Source organism: Stegostoma tigrinum, chromosome 2 (assembly GCF_030684315.1).
Source record: "Stegostoma tigrinum isolate sSteTig4 chromosome 2, sSteTig4.hap1, whole genome shotgun sequence".
NCBI lineage: Eukaryota > Metazoa > Chordata > Chondrichthyes > Orectolobiformes > Stegostomatidae > Stegostoma > Stegostoma tigrinum.
This window is the reverse complement of record NC_081355.1, coordinates 60024384-60036426: the sequence shown is the minus strand read 5'-3', so window position 1 is coordinate 60036426 and position 12043 is coordinate 60024384. Positions and strand designations below refer to the sequence as shown.

Here is a 12043-nt window from a genome sequence, read left to right as displayed (position 1 = left end):
CGCCTGTGGCTATCGATGATACAAATATCTCAGCAAGGGGCCCAGTAATCACTTCCCTTGTTTCCCGCAGAGTTCTATGATACACCTGATCAGGTCTTGGGGATTTATCCATCTTTAATGCATGTTAAGATGCTTTGCACCACCTCCTCTGTAATATGGATATTTTTCAAGAGGTGGCTATTTATAATCCCTCATTTTCTAACTTCCATGTCCTCCTCCACAAGTAAACACTAATGCAGATTACTTGTTTAGTATCTTCTCCCATCTCCTAAGGGTTCCACACATAGGCAACTTTACTGATCTTTAAGGGGCCCTATTCTCTCCTTTGTTACTCTTTGTCTTTAATGTATTTGTTGAATCCATTTGGATTCTCCTTAACTGTATTTATCAAAGCTATCTCATGTCTCCTTTTTGCCCTCCTGAATTTGTTCTTTAGTATACTCCTACTGCCTTTGTCGTCTCTTAGGGATTCATTTGATCCCTGCTGTCTATACCTGATATATGCTTTTCTTCTTCTTCTCACCAAAACCTCAATTTCTCTCATCATCCAGCATTCCCTGCACCTACCAGCCTTGCCCTCCACTCTGACAGGAACAAACTGTCTCTGGACTCACCATATTTCATTTATGATGACTCCCCATTTTCCAGCTGTCTCTTTACTTGCAAACATCTGCTCCCAATAAACTTTTGAAAGCTCTTGCCTATTACCGTCAACATTAGCCTTCCTCCAAATTAGAACTTAAATTTTTAGATCCGGTCTATCCTTTTCCAACACTATTTAAAATCTGATGGAATTATGGTCACTGGCTCCAAAGTGTTTTCCCCCACTGACACCTCAGTTACCTGCCCTGCCTTATTTCCCAAGAGTAGGTCAAGTTTTGCAGCTTCTCTAGTAGCTTTATCTACATATTGAATCAGAACATTTTCTTGCACACGCTCAATAAATTCCTCTCCATTCAAGCTCTTAACACTATGGCATTCCCAGTCTATGCTTGGAAAGTTAAAATTCCTACCATCACCACCCTATTATTGCTACATGTAACTGAGATCTGCTTATAAACCTGTTTCTCAATTTCCTGCTGAAAATTGGGGGTGGGGGTGAATCCAGTGTACAATTGCAATAAGGTGATCATCCCTTTCCTATCTCTCCGTTTTGCACAAATAACCTCTCAGAACATATTCCCAGGAATGTCTGTAATATTATCCCTAATTAAAAATGCCAGGAAGAAACTTGGAGCTGTGGAACGGGAGCATCAATTTCAAAATTGTTCTGGGATTAAAAGTTCCAGGCTAAGAGAGGTTAAAAAAAAGAAGCAAACTATCAGGGACTTCTGAAGATTTCTGAAGAAGGGCCGAGACCCGAAACGTCAGCTTTCCTGCTCCTTTGATGCTGCTTGGCCTGCTGTGCTCGTCCAGCTCTACGCCCTGTTATCTCAGGAACTAAAACTCACTCTGATCTAGTTACAGGAGAATTGGATGTCTACTAAAGAGCCGTGTAAAGTATTTGTGAAATGTTTGTGGTGATTTTATAAGGGAAAGATCTTCTGAGAAAAATGTTTAATCAATAGTGCATTTTAATCTATCTTTTTTGTTGCCATGTGTGATGATGCCGTCTCTTTAAAAGGTTATTTTGTCCCTTTTTTTGGAGAGGTTGTAAGGCAGAGGTGCTGAACTGGCTGCTTGAAGATGATTAAAGTGAACAACTTGTGAGGCCTTTAGATTTTTATCAAAGTTGGAACACTGGCTACAGCCTGATTGGATGTGGCCAGGTCTCTCAGATCCAGATTTCTGGTTTTGATTTTTTTTTTCAGTAACTCAGAATCTCTTTGGGGTTTGAAAAGAGTTGGAGGCTTCAGTCAATATCTCTTGGCTGCTACGCTCTGAATTTTCTCTTGATGTTTCTTCTTCTGGATTGGAGAACTGTATGTAAGGATCTGTGTCTGAAATTGCCTTTTTGCCAAGGGGTGTGTTTATGGGATGTTACTATACTGGAACAGTTAATTAGTAATGGGTACTGTATCTATTATTTGGTTATGTTTTCCAATAATAAGTTATTCTAAATTCCTGTTTCTTCTGTTTATATTCTAACTATACAGTATTTAAATAAATTATGTTTTGCCTAGTCTCAAGTAGTTTGACCAGTCGCAACACATCTGGAATGCAGACTTCACATCTATCTTTACGAGAAGGAAATGTTAGAATCTAGGCTACCTCAAGATTTTAAGGTGATCTGGTCTGCTCCATAACACATGGAAGTCACAAAAAATCACAATTCAAATTTTATTCATTGAATAATAAATATTTAAAATCCACAACTCTTTATTTATTTGACATACTAAGTTGAAAAAATATAAATGAACAGTCTTGAAAAAGCAGAATGCCTAAAAGAGAGGTCACTGTAAGCATTGCAATATATGCAAAAACACTGCTCAAGTGGGAAATTAGAAAAAATAACAACTTTGGAACTATTGTATCAATAAACAACATAAACAAAGTAAAATATCTAATCGCCTTTTCAACAACTTAATCTCTTGTTTTCCATTTAAGGGCAATGAGGAGCATACACAAAAGGATTTAGGAAGTACGATAACTGTAATAGGGTACACTATTCTAGCTGCAGCCTTGCTAGATTTTACTTTTATAAGATTTTGTGATAACTCCGTTGTTGTTCCATCTGATGCCTTTTATTTAGTTGTCTTTTTGTTGCCATCTTGTGCCCTTATTAACTGTTTCAGCCGCTTTCAAAGGTATGTGTGTGTGCAACCCACTTCAGGCCTGCCCTTTCAGCACCTCCTTGATTTTAATGGCCGTACCTTGAACAACTAAGGGCCTAAACACTGGGGTCCTTTCTACAAACTGCTCTGCTTCATTCCCTCTTTCCTTCTTTCACGTTTACCTTGAAACCTACCAAACAATACATAATCTGCCCTAATATAAATAATATATGTGGCTTGATTTTTTTTTAGTTTATGCTCCTGTGCAATGCTCACATTATTTTACTATCTTCAAAGGCACTGTATAAATGCAAGTTTGTTTGTGCAGTTAATTTTACAATTCTTCAGTTTCATTGGTTAGGGGTTTTTTGCGCTGATCATTCAGGTTCCGAATGTCCCTGTTTTCCTTGCTAAGACATTACCTATTGATACTTTCTACAACCTGACACATGCAAAAGTTTATCTGTACAAGTGCATGTTTAATCAGCAGCTAGTCCTTTATGACTTGTTACAGTGAATAATGTAGTATTGATATTTGACAGTGATTCTTTTACCATTTCTCAGAGTTTAGAATGGCTGTGCCTCTGTCTAGCTGCTGCTTTGTGGCTCTGCCACCTGCCACCGAGGGTTCGTTTACGATATTTGGGAAGAATTCAGTAAGGCCTTGCAATGAAGTTCAAGAAGTCATTTATGTTCCCAGTGCTTCTCATGAGCCAGGTTCAAAGGTTCAGGTAAGAATCCCAGTTGTTCTCTTCATCTACAAATGGTTCATATCATTCAAATTACTTTATGATTTAAAATACAGACTGGCTCCCCATCATCATCAAATTTTATTTTACTTTTCAATGCTTTGTCACATTTGTCGTGAATATTTTAATGGAAATAATCCTAGGAATCTATTTCCGCATTAAAAGAATTGTCCTGAGAAATAATCTGCCATGCCTTAAACGGGAAGAGCTTTTATTTGACCCAGTGTTGACATTTAAAATTATTTCAAAATTATGAAACGGCTGCCCGTTATAAGGATGATTGCAGACATTGTACTCATCCTGCTGCAATTTGTATTCTAGTATTCAAAAGCTGCACATCATGATCTAGTGCTTTGCTGAACACAATATTTATGTAACTCAGTTCTAGAAGAGCTCTCCCATGGAGCAGTGCTTTGTCTCAGATAATGAAAGACGTAACTGAGTGCCCTTTCAGTGTAATACATTTGGTGGCTATGTTCTTGTGAATATCTTCTGGTGTCAGCTGTGTTTTTTTTTGCTTTAAGTACTTTTGTTTCAGAATTATTTTGATGTCAAAAGTGGTCTTTTCACAGATTGTTACTAACAAATTTAGGCTTAACTTACTAACTGGTGAACAAGGAAGTGTTGGAGTAAATGCCACATGCGAGATTTTTCCTGAGTATTCTTTTAATACTTGGTAGGCAAGTTTACAATTGGGAAACCTCCGTATTCCACGAGGTAGTAGACTCTTCCAGAGAAAAGTATCAGGGAAATTAGAAAACATTGGCAAAAGTAACACACGATCAAGCATAGTTCATTGACCCTTTTAGCCTGTTTCAACGTTCAATTAAGTCACAGCCAATCTCCAACCAAGCATATCTGTACATTATACCTTTTTAAGATTGAGCTATCTGAAAGTTATTATTGATCTGTAATTTAAACAATAGAGCTAGCAGTAACTACTGTTATAATTGTGAGCCCAACTTCTATCACCTCTGTGCCGATTTCCTAATTTCACTCGTGAAGAGTCTCATTTTTTATCTTTTTTAAACTGCCCCTCGTCCAAGGCAGCCGAGACTTCAGATATTCTTTCTTTGTATCGTTATTGATGTAATTTTTAGCCATTCCTGTGGCCTCATTTGAAATGTGTGTGGATATTTGGAATGTTTTTGTTTAAAAATCAGTGAAAGGGCAGGGTATTGATTTCTTTTTAACGAGATGTTTTCTGAAAATCTGTTGTCTTGTGATGACTGCTTATTCACTGCAGAGCCCCCTGCCTCGGCTTACTTATGTCAAGTTGCAACTTCTGCTTTGGAGATTTGGGTTTATTTGAATTTTTTCAGTTGGCACCAGGTTTCCAGTCCAGCTGTCCTGTTTCTGAAAGATTGCTTTTGGGTCCACTGCGAAACCTGGAGCCCCCATCTAGTCTAAATCCTGAACAGCATCTGACAGAATTCTCATTGCTGAGGAAACCCTGCAATCTGTGTGCCAAAGATCTCAAAATCATCCGGCAATAGCATGTGGCAACATCCATCACAGTGGGGCAGAATGTCAGATTGGCAGTGACCTGATCATCTCAAACTTTATCTCTTTTTCTCATTGCCTTCAAGAACTAACACTCTCACTAGCCAAATGCTTCTTTTTACCCCCTGAAGTGAATTTCCACTGAGAGAAATCTGCTTTTCTTTTCTACTGTTGTCTGTTTTGTGTATTTTTGTGAAGGCTGTGGATATTTAGCAGAATAAACATTTGTTTTTATATTTACTTACTGTTAGCCAGTTTTGCATCACTATTTGAATATTTTATTTAAATGAGTACATTTGTTTGTTAAAGAAACACAGTTTTCAGCCATTTTAGAAATTGGTAAAACCAATTAAATTTACGTTGTGAGCCATGAACTAGTGGAACTAGAAAAACATAGTCCACGCCTCCTATCTCAGTTCAAATAGTATCTGTCCCGTTTCTTTCCCCTCATATCTTAAAATCCCCCAGTCAAGCCAGCTCTTCGCCTGTCAAATTCCATTAAATACAACACCGCTACTTAACCTTTGAAATCCAGAATGCGACACTGTTTGAAAGTTATCACATCCTTTCTTGGGTGTGGTGCCTAGAACTGCTAACAGTATTCCAGTGTGGTCTAACTAAGGCATTGTTGGTTCAGCTTCAACAACAACTTTTATTCTAACTCTTTAGATATGAAAGTACTTATTCTACTAGATTTTATTGATTTTTTTTTTTAGTTGTTCCCCTGTAGCTGTTCATGACACTTAAGCAATATCCTAGACACACAATCTCTTTCACACTTCTTCTGTTTCTAGATTTATCTCTTTTAGAAAGTACTCTCTTCTATCTTAAGTCCAAAGTGGATGACTTTGTACTTGCCTACACTAAAATCTCTTTGCAACAGTTAGGTTTATTCTCTTAATTCATTTTAATAATTTTATTTTTCCATCTACATTGCATAAAATGCTTTCTACCTTTTTAAAATTTGTAGATATATAGGTTCTTATTGCAGCACAAGTCATTAATGAATACAGTGAATAGTTGCGGCCCCATCCCAGATCCTTCTGAGCCAAATAGGTTAGCTACCCATTTTTCATTCAGTCTGCTCTCGCTCAGGATGTTCTTGCTAATCAGATTAATAACTTTCCTTCCATTCTATAAGCTTCAACTTCAGCACTTAGACAACCTCATTATAAAATATTGTCTATAAGGTCCATTTACACATTCCTATCCAATACATAGCAAATGCTTTTGAAGAGGACAAATCATTGTCCTGGCATAAGCTACCCTTTTTTCCCAAATGCATCTGAAATCTTATCACTGAATGTCTGGTCAGTGGAAGTTTTGTCTTATAGCTCGTAGCACCTGTTTTGCCCATTTTACTGTTTACTGCCCTTCACATCTTTCCTTTTTACCACCACCTGTATTGTAACTTTTTTTTGTTCACCTTTTTGTATGCTTTTGTATTTTTTTTGGCAAGTTGTGCTTTTTGTTCCAAATGATGCAAATGGATTCCATATTTTTTTTCCATTTTTATTGAAGAGCATTCACCAATCTGCCATTTTAGCAGATTTGTCTAGTTTATTCTGCAAAGTCTCTAGGGCATCACATCTCATTGCATTCAGCCTTCTATATGCCTATAATCTTAGCATTTGAAATGGAGGAATGCAAAACAGCCCAGTTGAATTCAATCACATTATGATTAATGTTACATGAATGTTCATGTACTATTAGTTAAATATGGGTTATAATTCATTATGGCTGAAGTGACCCATCCATTTGTTGGTTTTGAATCACAGAACCAGTACTCATCCTTTTTGGTTCATAATGTATGATATCAAGAATCAGGTGAAGGACCTGACTCTAAGCCCAGATAGCAATGAGGCCATAGTACTGAGGAGTTGTGATCCAGAACTGGATGCACTCTGAGATTAGCAGTTCCAGTACAGCTACACTGCTGACATCTACTTGACTATATGCAAAGCAGAATAAATCCAAACTGTCCAATTACTGTTCCATTAGTTAACTCTCCCTCATCAGTATGAAAAGTGAGGTGTCAGACAAAGCTTAGCAATTAAAATATAACTAAGAACTGTGGATGCTGGAGATCTGAAACAAAAACAGAAATTGCTGGAGTTCTGATGAAGAGTCAACAGACTCAACTGTGCTTGCTTTCCACAGATGCTGTTGTGCCTGCTGAGTCTCTTCAGCAATTTCTGCTTTTGCTTCAAAGGTTAGCAATAACCTTGTCACTGACGTTCAGTTTGGTATACCATATGAACGAGGAATGAGATTACAGTTCCCTTTACCTTCGCCTACAGAAATTCAAAATCCTGGGACTCCCTATCTACGAGGCCTATGGGAGTATCTATCCCAGATGGATTGCAACAATTCAAGAAGCAGACTTGTTGGCACTTAAGGGCAATTAGAGATACATAATGTACTTGCCATTGAGCTCACATTCTGTGAATCATAAGTTGCTGAAAGCTATTCCAGATGCATACATTAACTATGATTAGGAATGAATTGCTTGGGCTTGAGTATAGGCCATTTAGCCCTTTGACTCTGCTGTGCTATTCAATTAGTTCATGACTGCTTCAGTTGTGGTCAACTCCTGTATACAGCCTGAACTACATAACTGTTGTCTCCTTTGTTCCATATAACTCTGCCTTGAATAAATTCAATGACCCAGAGTCCACTATTTTCTGAGGAAGCGAATTTGAGCGAATAGCCATCCTCTGAGAGAAACAGCTTCTCTTTTTATGTTTGTATTGAAGAGGAGACCTATTGTTCTTGCACTGTGTTCCCTAGTCCCCATCTCCCCTGCAAGGAAATGTATCAGAATCCACTCTGTCAAGTTTTAGTAAGCTCACCTCTCATTCTTCTGAACTTCAATGAGTAAAGGCCCAAACTGTTCAACCTTTCTTCATAAAATGAGCCTTTCATCCCAAGAATGATTTGTGAATGATTTTTGAACTGCTTCTAGTAATGTTATATCCCTTTTCAAAGAAGATCAAAATTGTAGATAGACTACATCTGGAGTACTAAGGCCTTGTACATCAGTGAAATTTTTTAACTTTGATATTCTCATACAATAATGTTATGACTGATCTAAGCATCCTGCTTTAAGCTCCTTAATAATGGATTTCTGGCATTCTAGTCTGATTGTGTAAATCAATGTGGAGGTCAAAGTTGTCCATTTGAACCACCCTGCCTTTACTATGTGCTTCTCTAATCTCTGCATTTATGTGATCTGCCACCTCCCAACTGCTGCCAAGCAGCTTGTACATAAATCCTACACCAGCTTTGAATTGTTAAATTCAAAATAGCTCTTAGATCCTTCATGTTTACCAACATAGTAATGATAAATCTTTTTAATGGTAACTGTATGTCAACAGGAGGAACACTTGAGCCTGGTGGATTTATTGCTCAGGAATTGCCGATGCATTTGTTTATCAGGATTATTCTATCTTCTAATCTTGTTAGGGTCATTTTACTGCTGTGATGAAGAGTCATCGAAACTCAATTTTATGTTGCTCTTTCTCCACGGATGTTGCCTGACTCACTGTGACTTTCAGCAATTTTTGTTTTCAGTAATTCCATCTTTTCCCTGAGTGAAAACATAACGAGACTGCATGCAATTAGGCCAATGTTGTTTTGACCTTCCAGTATTCTACTGTCCTCTCTACCTCATTTGAATTTAGTTAATACCATGTTAATTAATACCAAGGGAATACTCCGATTCTGGTTGAGATTTATTTTTGTGAACCTGCAAAAAATGACTGTGTAGAACTTTATGGGGAGAAGGAGCTCATTAACTTACAGACCTCATGGTACATGCATGAAAGGTGAAATATTACAGGGACAAGAAAGACACCGGGCCTATTAATCACCGTTTTAAACTGAAGCTAAAATGCAGGTGGCCAATTGCTCTGTTTCATAATAACAAAGTGACTGAATCAGCAATAAACGAGACTGATGAGTTGTTCTATATTCTGAGCTAAAAATGTGTAATTTACTTGACTGTTCCTCTAGGGGTGGTGCTGACATAATGGTAATATCACTGAACTAGTTATCCAAGGACCCAGGTTAATGCCTGGGACAAGAGTTCAAGACTTACCATTGCAACTGGTAGAATCTAATTTCCGTTCATAAATCTGCAATTCCAAGCAAGTCTCTGTAAAGCTGACCATGAGACTGTCCAATTATCATAAAAGTCCATGCCATGAAATCTGCCATGTTGCCTGGCTTGACGAAAATGTGGCTTCTGAGTCTCACTGATGTGATTAGTCTTGAACAGTTAAGAATCAGTTGAGAATTGACAACAAATACAGGCCCATGTCCCCTTAACAGAATATAAAAATAAGTATATTTACGTGTTGCCTGTAACACAAACCCGTGTAATGGTTTGTACTAGCCTAATTTTGTACTCTTCAATATGAGAAGTGCATGTATGGGGCATACAATATTCATTTCTGGTGAAGAGAGGGATCTTTTGTTTCATTGTTGGATTATACAAATATGTAACCAAATACTGGACAGTAAAGGCACACCATTGAAAGTAAGGTGCAAGGGCTATTCATTAGGGTACCTGATGGATAGTGAAGAGAAATCCAAACAGTAGCTCGGTGGTTAGATTCAACTCTCAGGTGACAGTCTGCAGTATGCATTCTCCCTGTGTCAGCACGTGCTCCAGGTGCCCCGGGATCCTCCCAGAGGCCAAAGATGTGCAGGTTAGGTGGACTGGCCATGCTAAATTGCCTGTAATGTCTGGGGGTGTAAGTTTAGGTGAATTAGACATGGGGAAATGAAGAGATACAGGGAAAGGGTGGAGGAATGGTTCTGGGTGGGATGTGGTTTTGAAGGGCACTGTGGACCTGTTAGGCTGAGTGGCCTGTTTCCTCACTTTAGGGATTCTGTGATAGTGACATTTGTTGAATCCAGCTTTGCAATTCTGTTAAACACAAGTAAATCTCTGTCATTAATACTAAAGGTACTAGAGAAAATCAACAGATTTTGCTGCATCTGTGGAGAGAAAAACACTTAAACATTTGGAGTCAGATTGCTGGACCTGCTGAGTTTTTGTACTTTGTTTTTATTTCAGCTTTCAGCAGTATCTTGGTTTTATAAATCTGCGATGCTATTCACAAGTAGCATAGGAACTGTTGCTGTATGAGGCTGGGATAACTGATTAATTTGAGCTGAGAACCACGAAGGGTGTATTTATAAAATAAAATGTGACATTGAACTACGTGGAGATAATAAGCCAGATGATCAAAAATTTTGTTCAGAGCTTTGTTCTGAGGAACACCATAAAAGGAGTGAAGTAGAGAGTTTAGCAAAGAAATTCCAGAGCTTTAGATTCTTTCTATCTGGTTAGTTGTGATGGAGTAATTAAATTGAGGCTATGTAAAATGCCGAAATTCAAAGATCACAGATATCATGCAAAGTTGCAAGACTATAGAAGATTACAGTGATCGTGAAGGGGTGAAGCCATAGAGGGATTTGAAATGTGGAGTGAAGAGTTTTGAACACTACATATTCTATTATTGAGAGCCAGTGTCAGCTACCAGCACTGTCTTGGTGAATGAACAGGACTTGGTGAGAATTAGCACGCAGGCAGAAAGTTTTTGATGGCCTCTAGACTGTGAGAAAGTAGAATGTGAGAGGTTACCCAAGGATGCATTGGAATGGTTGAAATAGAGGTCACAAAGGCAGATCCGCAGAACTGCTTAGCTTCCAAATAGAGTATTAAAGAGACAGATTGTTCATTCATCCCATTGTTCTTTGTGCAATGCTGCTGACATTGTGGCCTGATTTGCCTGCAAAGCCTTCACTGTAGGCTGTGTTTTTGAGATGCTGAATATATGTGCATAGTACTCCTGACTCTACGTAATAGCTATACAGTATCTGTATATGAATGGGTAGATGTACTTTAAAGAAGTGCTTTTAAGTGCTTACAATGCTTGTTGGGCAATAAATTCTGTCCTAATTAATGTCATTTGCTGTCCCTTGTAAAAACTGTCCAGTTAGCAATTTATTCAGGAGTATTCAATTTAGAGAAAAGCTTGCTTCTAAAGGAGAAAGTCTGTCCATAAAATATGTACCATCCTGTTAATAATTTTCTGTTTAGTCTCGATGGTGCTTGTTAAAATAGAAAATTTACTGCTTTGTTTAGTGAAATGTCATTGAAAAGCGGGGACCGGATGTTCCCGTATAAAACAGCAGGTGGGAAACAGGAGATGGGTTTTGTTTTGGTTCAGAAACTCTTGTTCACCAGAAATCTGACTTTAGTTGCAATTTTCAATGGGTAAATCCATTGCTTGTGATGGAGGTGAGTTTGCCACCCAATTAAAGTTAGTGGAGGCAAGAACTGAGTCGATATTCAGAACCCCCCCCACCCAGCAGCATTACTGAAACTGCCTGTCGTACCAAGGGAGAGCGCTTAGGTGCCAAAAATTTACCAATGCACCAAAAGGACCTCAAATCAATGAAGCTGGGGTCCAGCAGCCGTGAGGGGCAGGACGTAAGTCCTCATCCTGGGGGTGCCATCCTATCCCAACATATGGCACTCGTATATCCATTCATTTAGTACACACTGTGTAGAAGCAGTAAATTTTATAGTGTGTGGAAGGAGTGAGTTGAAATTATTCTTTGGTGCTTTATTTTAGACCAAGTTATGAACCATTCTGGCATTTAAAGCTTTATACTCCCCGAAACCACAAGGCACTTGTAACCGTTTGACCTTCTGTGAACAAACATTGTGAAGTTGATGGAGATAAGCCAGCAGTCAGTCTCATTGGAGTACAGCTGTCTCCACAATCTGTTGAATCTCCTAGCCAAATGTCAAGTATTCTTGGCCTAGTGGGGGGTAGGGGAGTGTGGTGGTGGTGGGGGGGGGGGGGGGGGGGGGTTAGTGGGGGAGTCATCAGGATAAGATTTTTGAACTTTTGTTGTGCATCAGGGTCTCCCTTGGGACTGTAAACCACTTCTTTTTAAACACCTGGCCTGACTCCATGAAAATTGAAGAGATGTATATTGTACAGAGAAATGGTTCTGAAAGGGTTAATATTAATGGTGTACTAGGCTCCATCCAAT

At 38.5% G+C, this 12043-nt stretch overlaps 1 protein-coding gene across 1 annotated transcript in view; it reads left to right on the top strand.

Moving 5' to 3' along the window:
* LOC125465700 (secernin-1-like) overlaps positions 1-12043 on the top strand; it is a 191589-nt gene that overhangs the window by 132359 nt on the left and 47187 nt on the right. Inside the window, exon 2 of the mRNA XM_048559439.2 lies at positions 3279-3445. Coding sequence (XP_048415396.1) covers positions 3287-3445 — 159 coding nt within the window. The 5' untranslated portion in view covers positions 3279-3286. The remainder of the gene's footprint in view (positions 1-3278; positions 3446-12043) is intronic.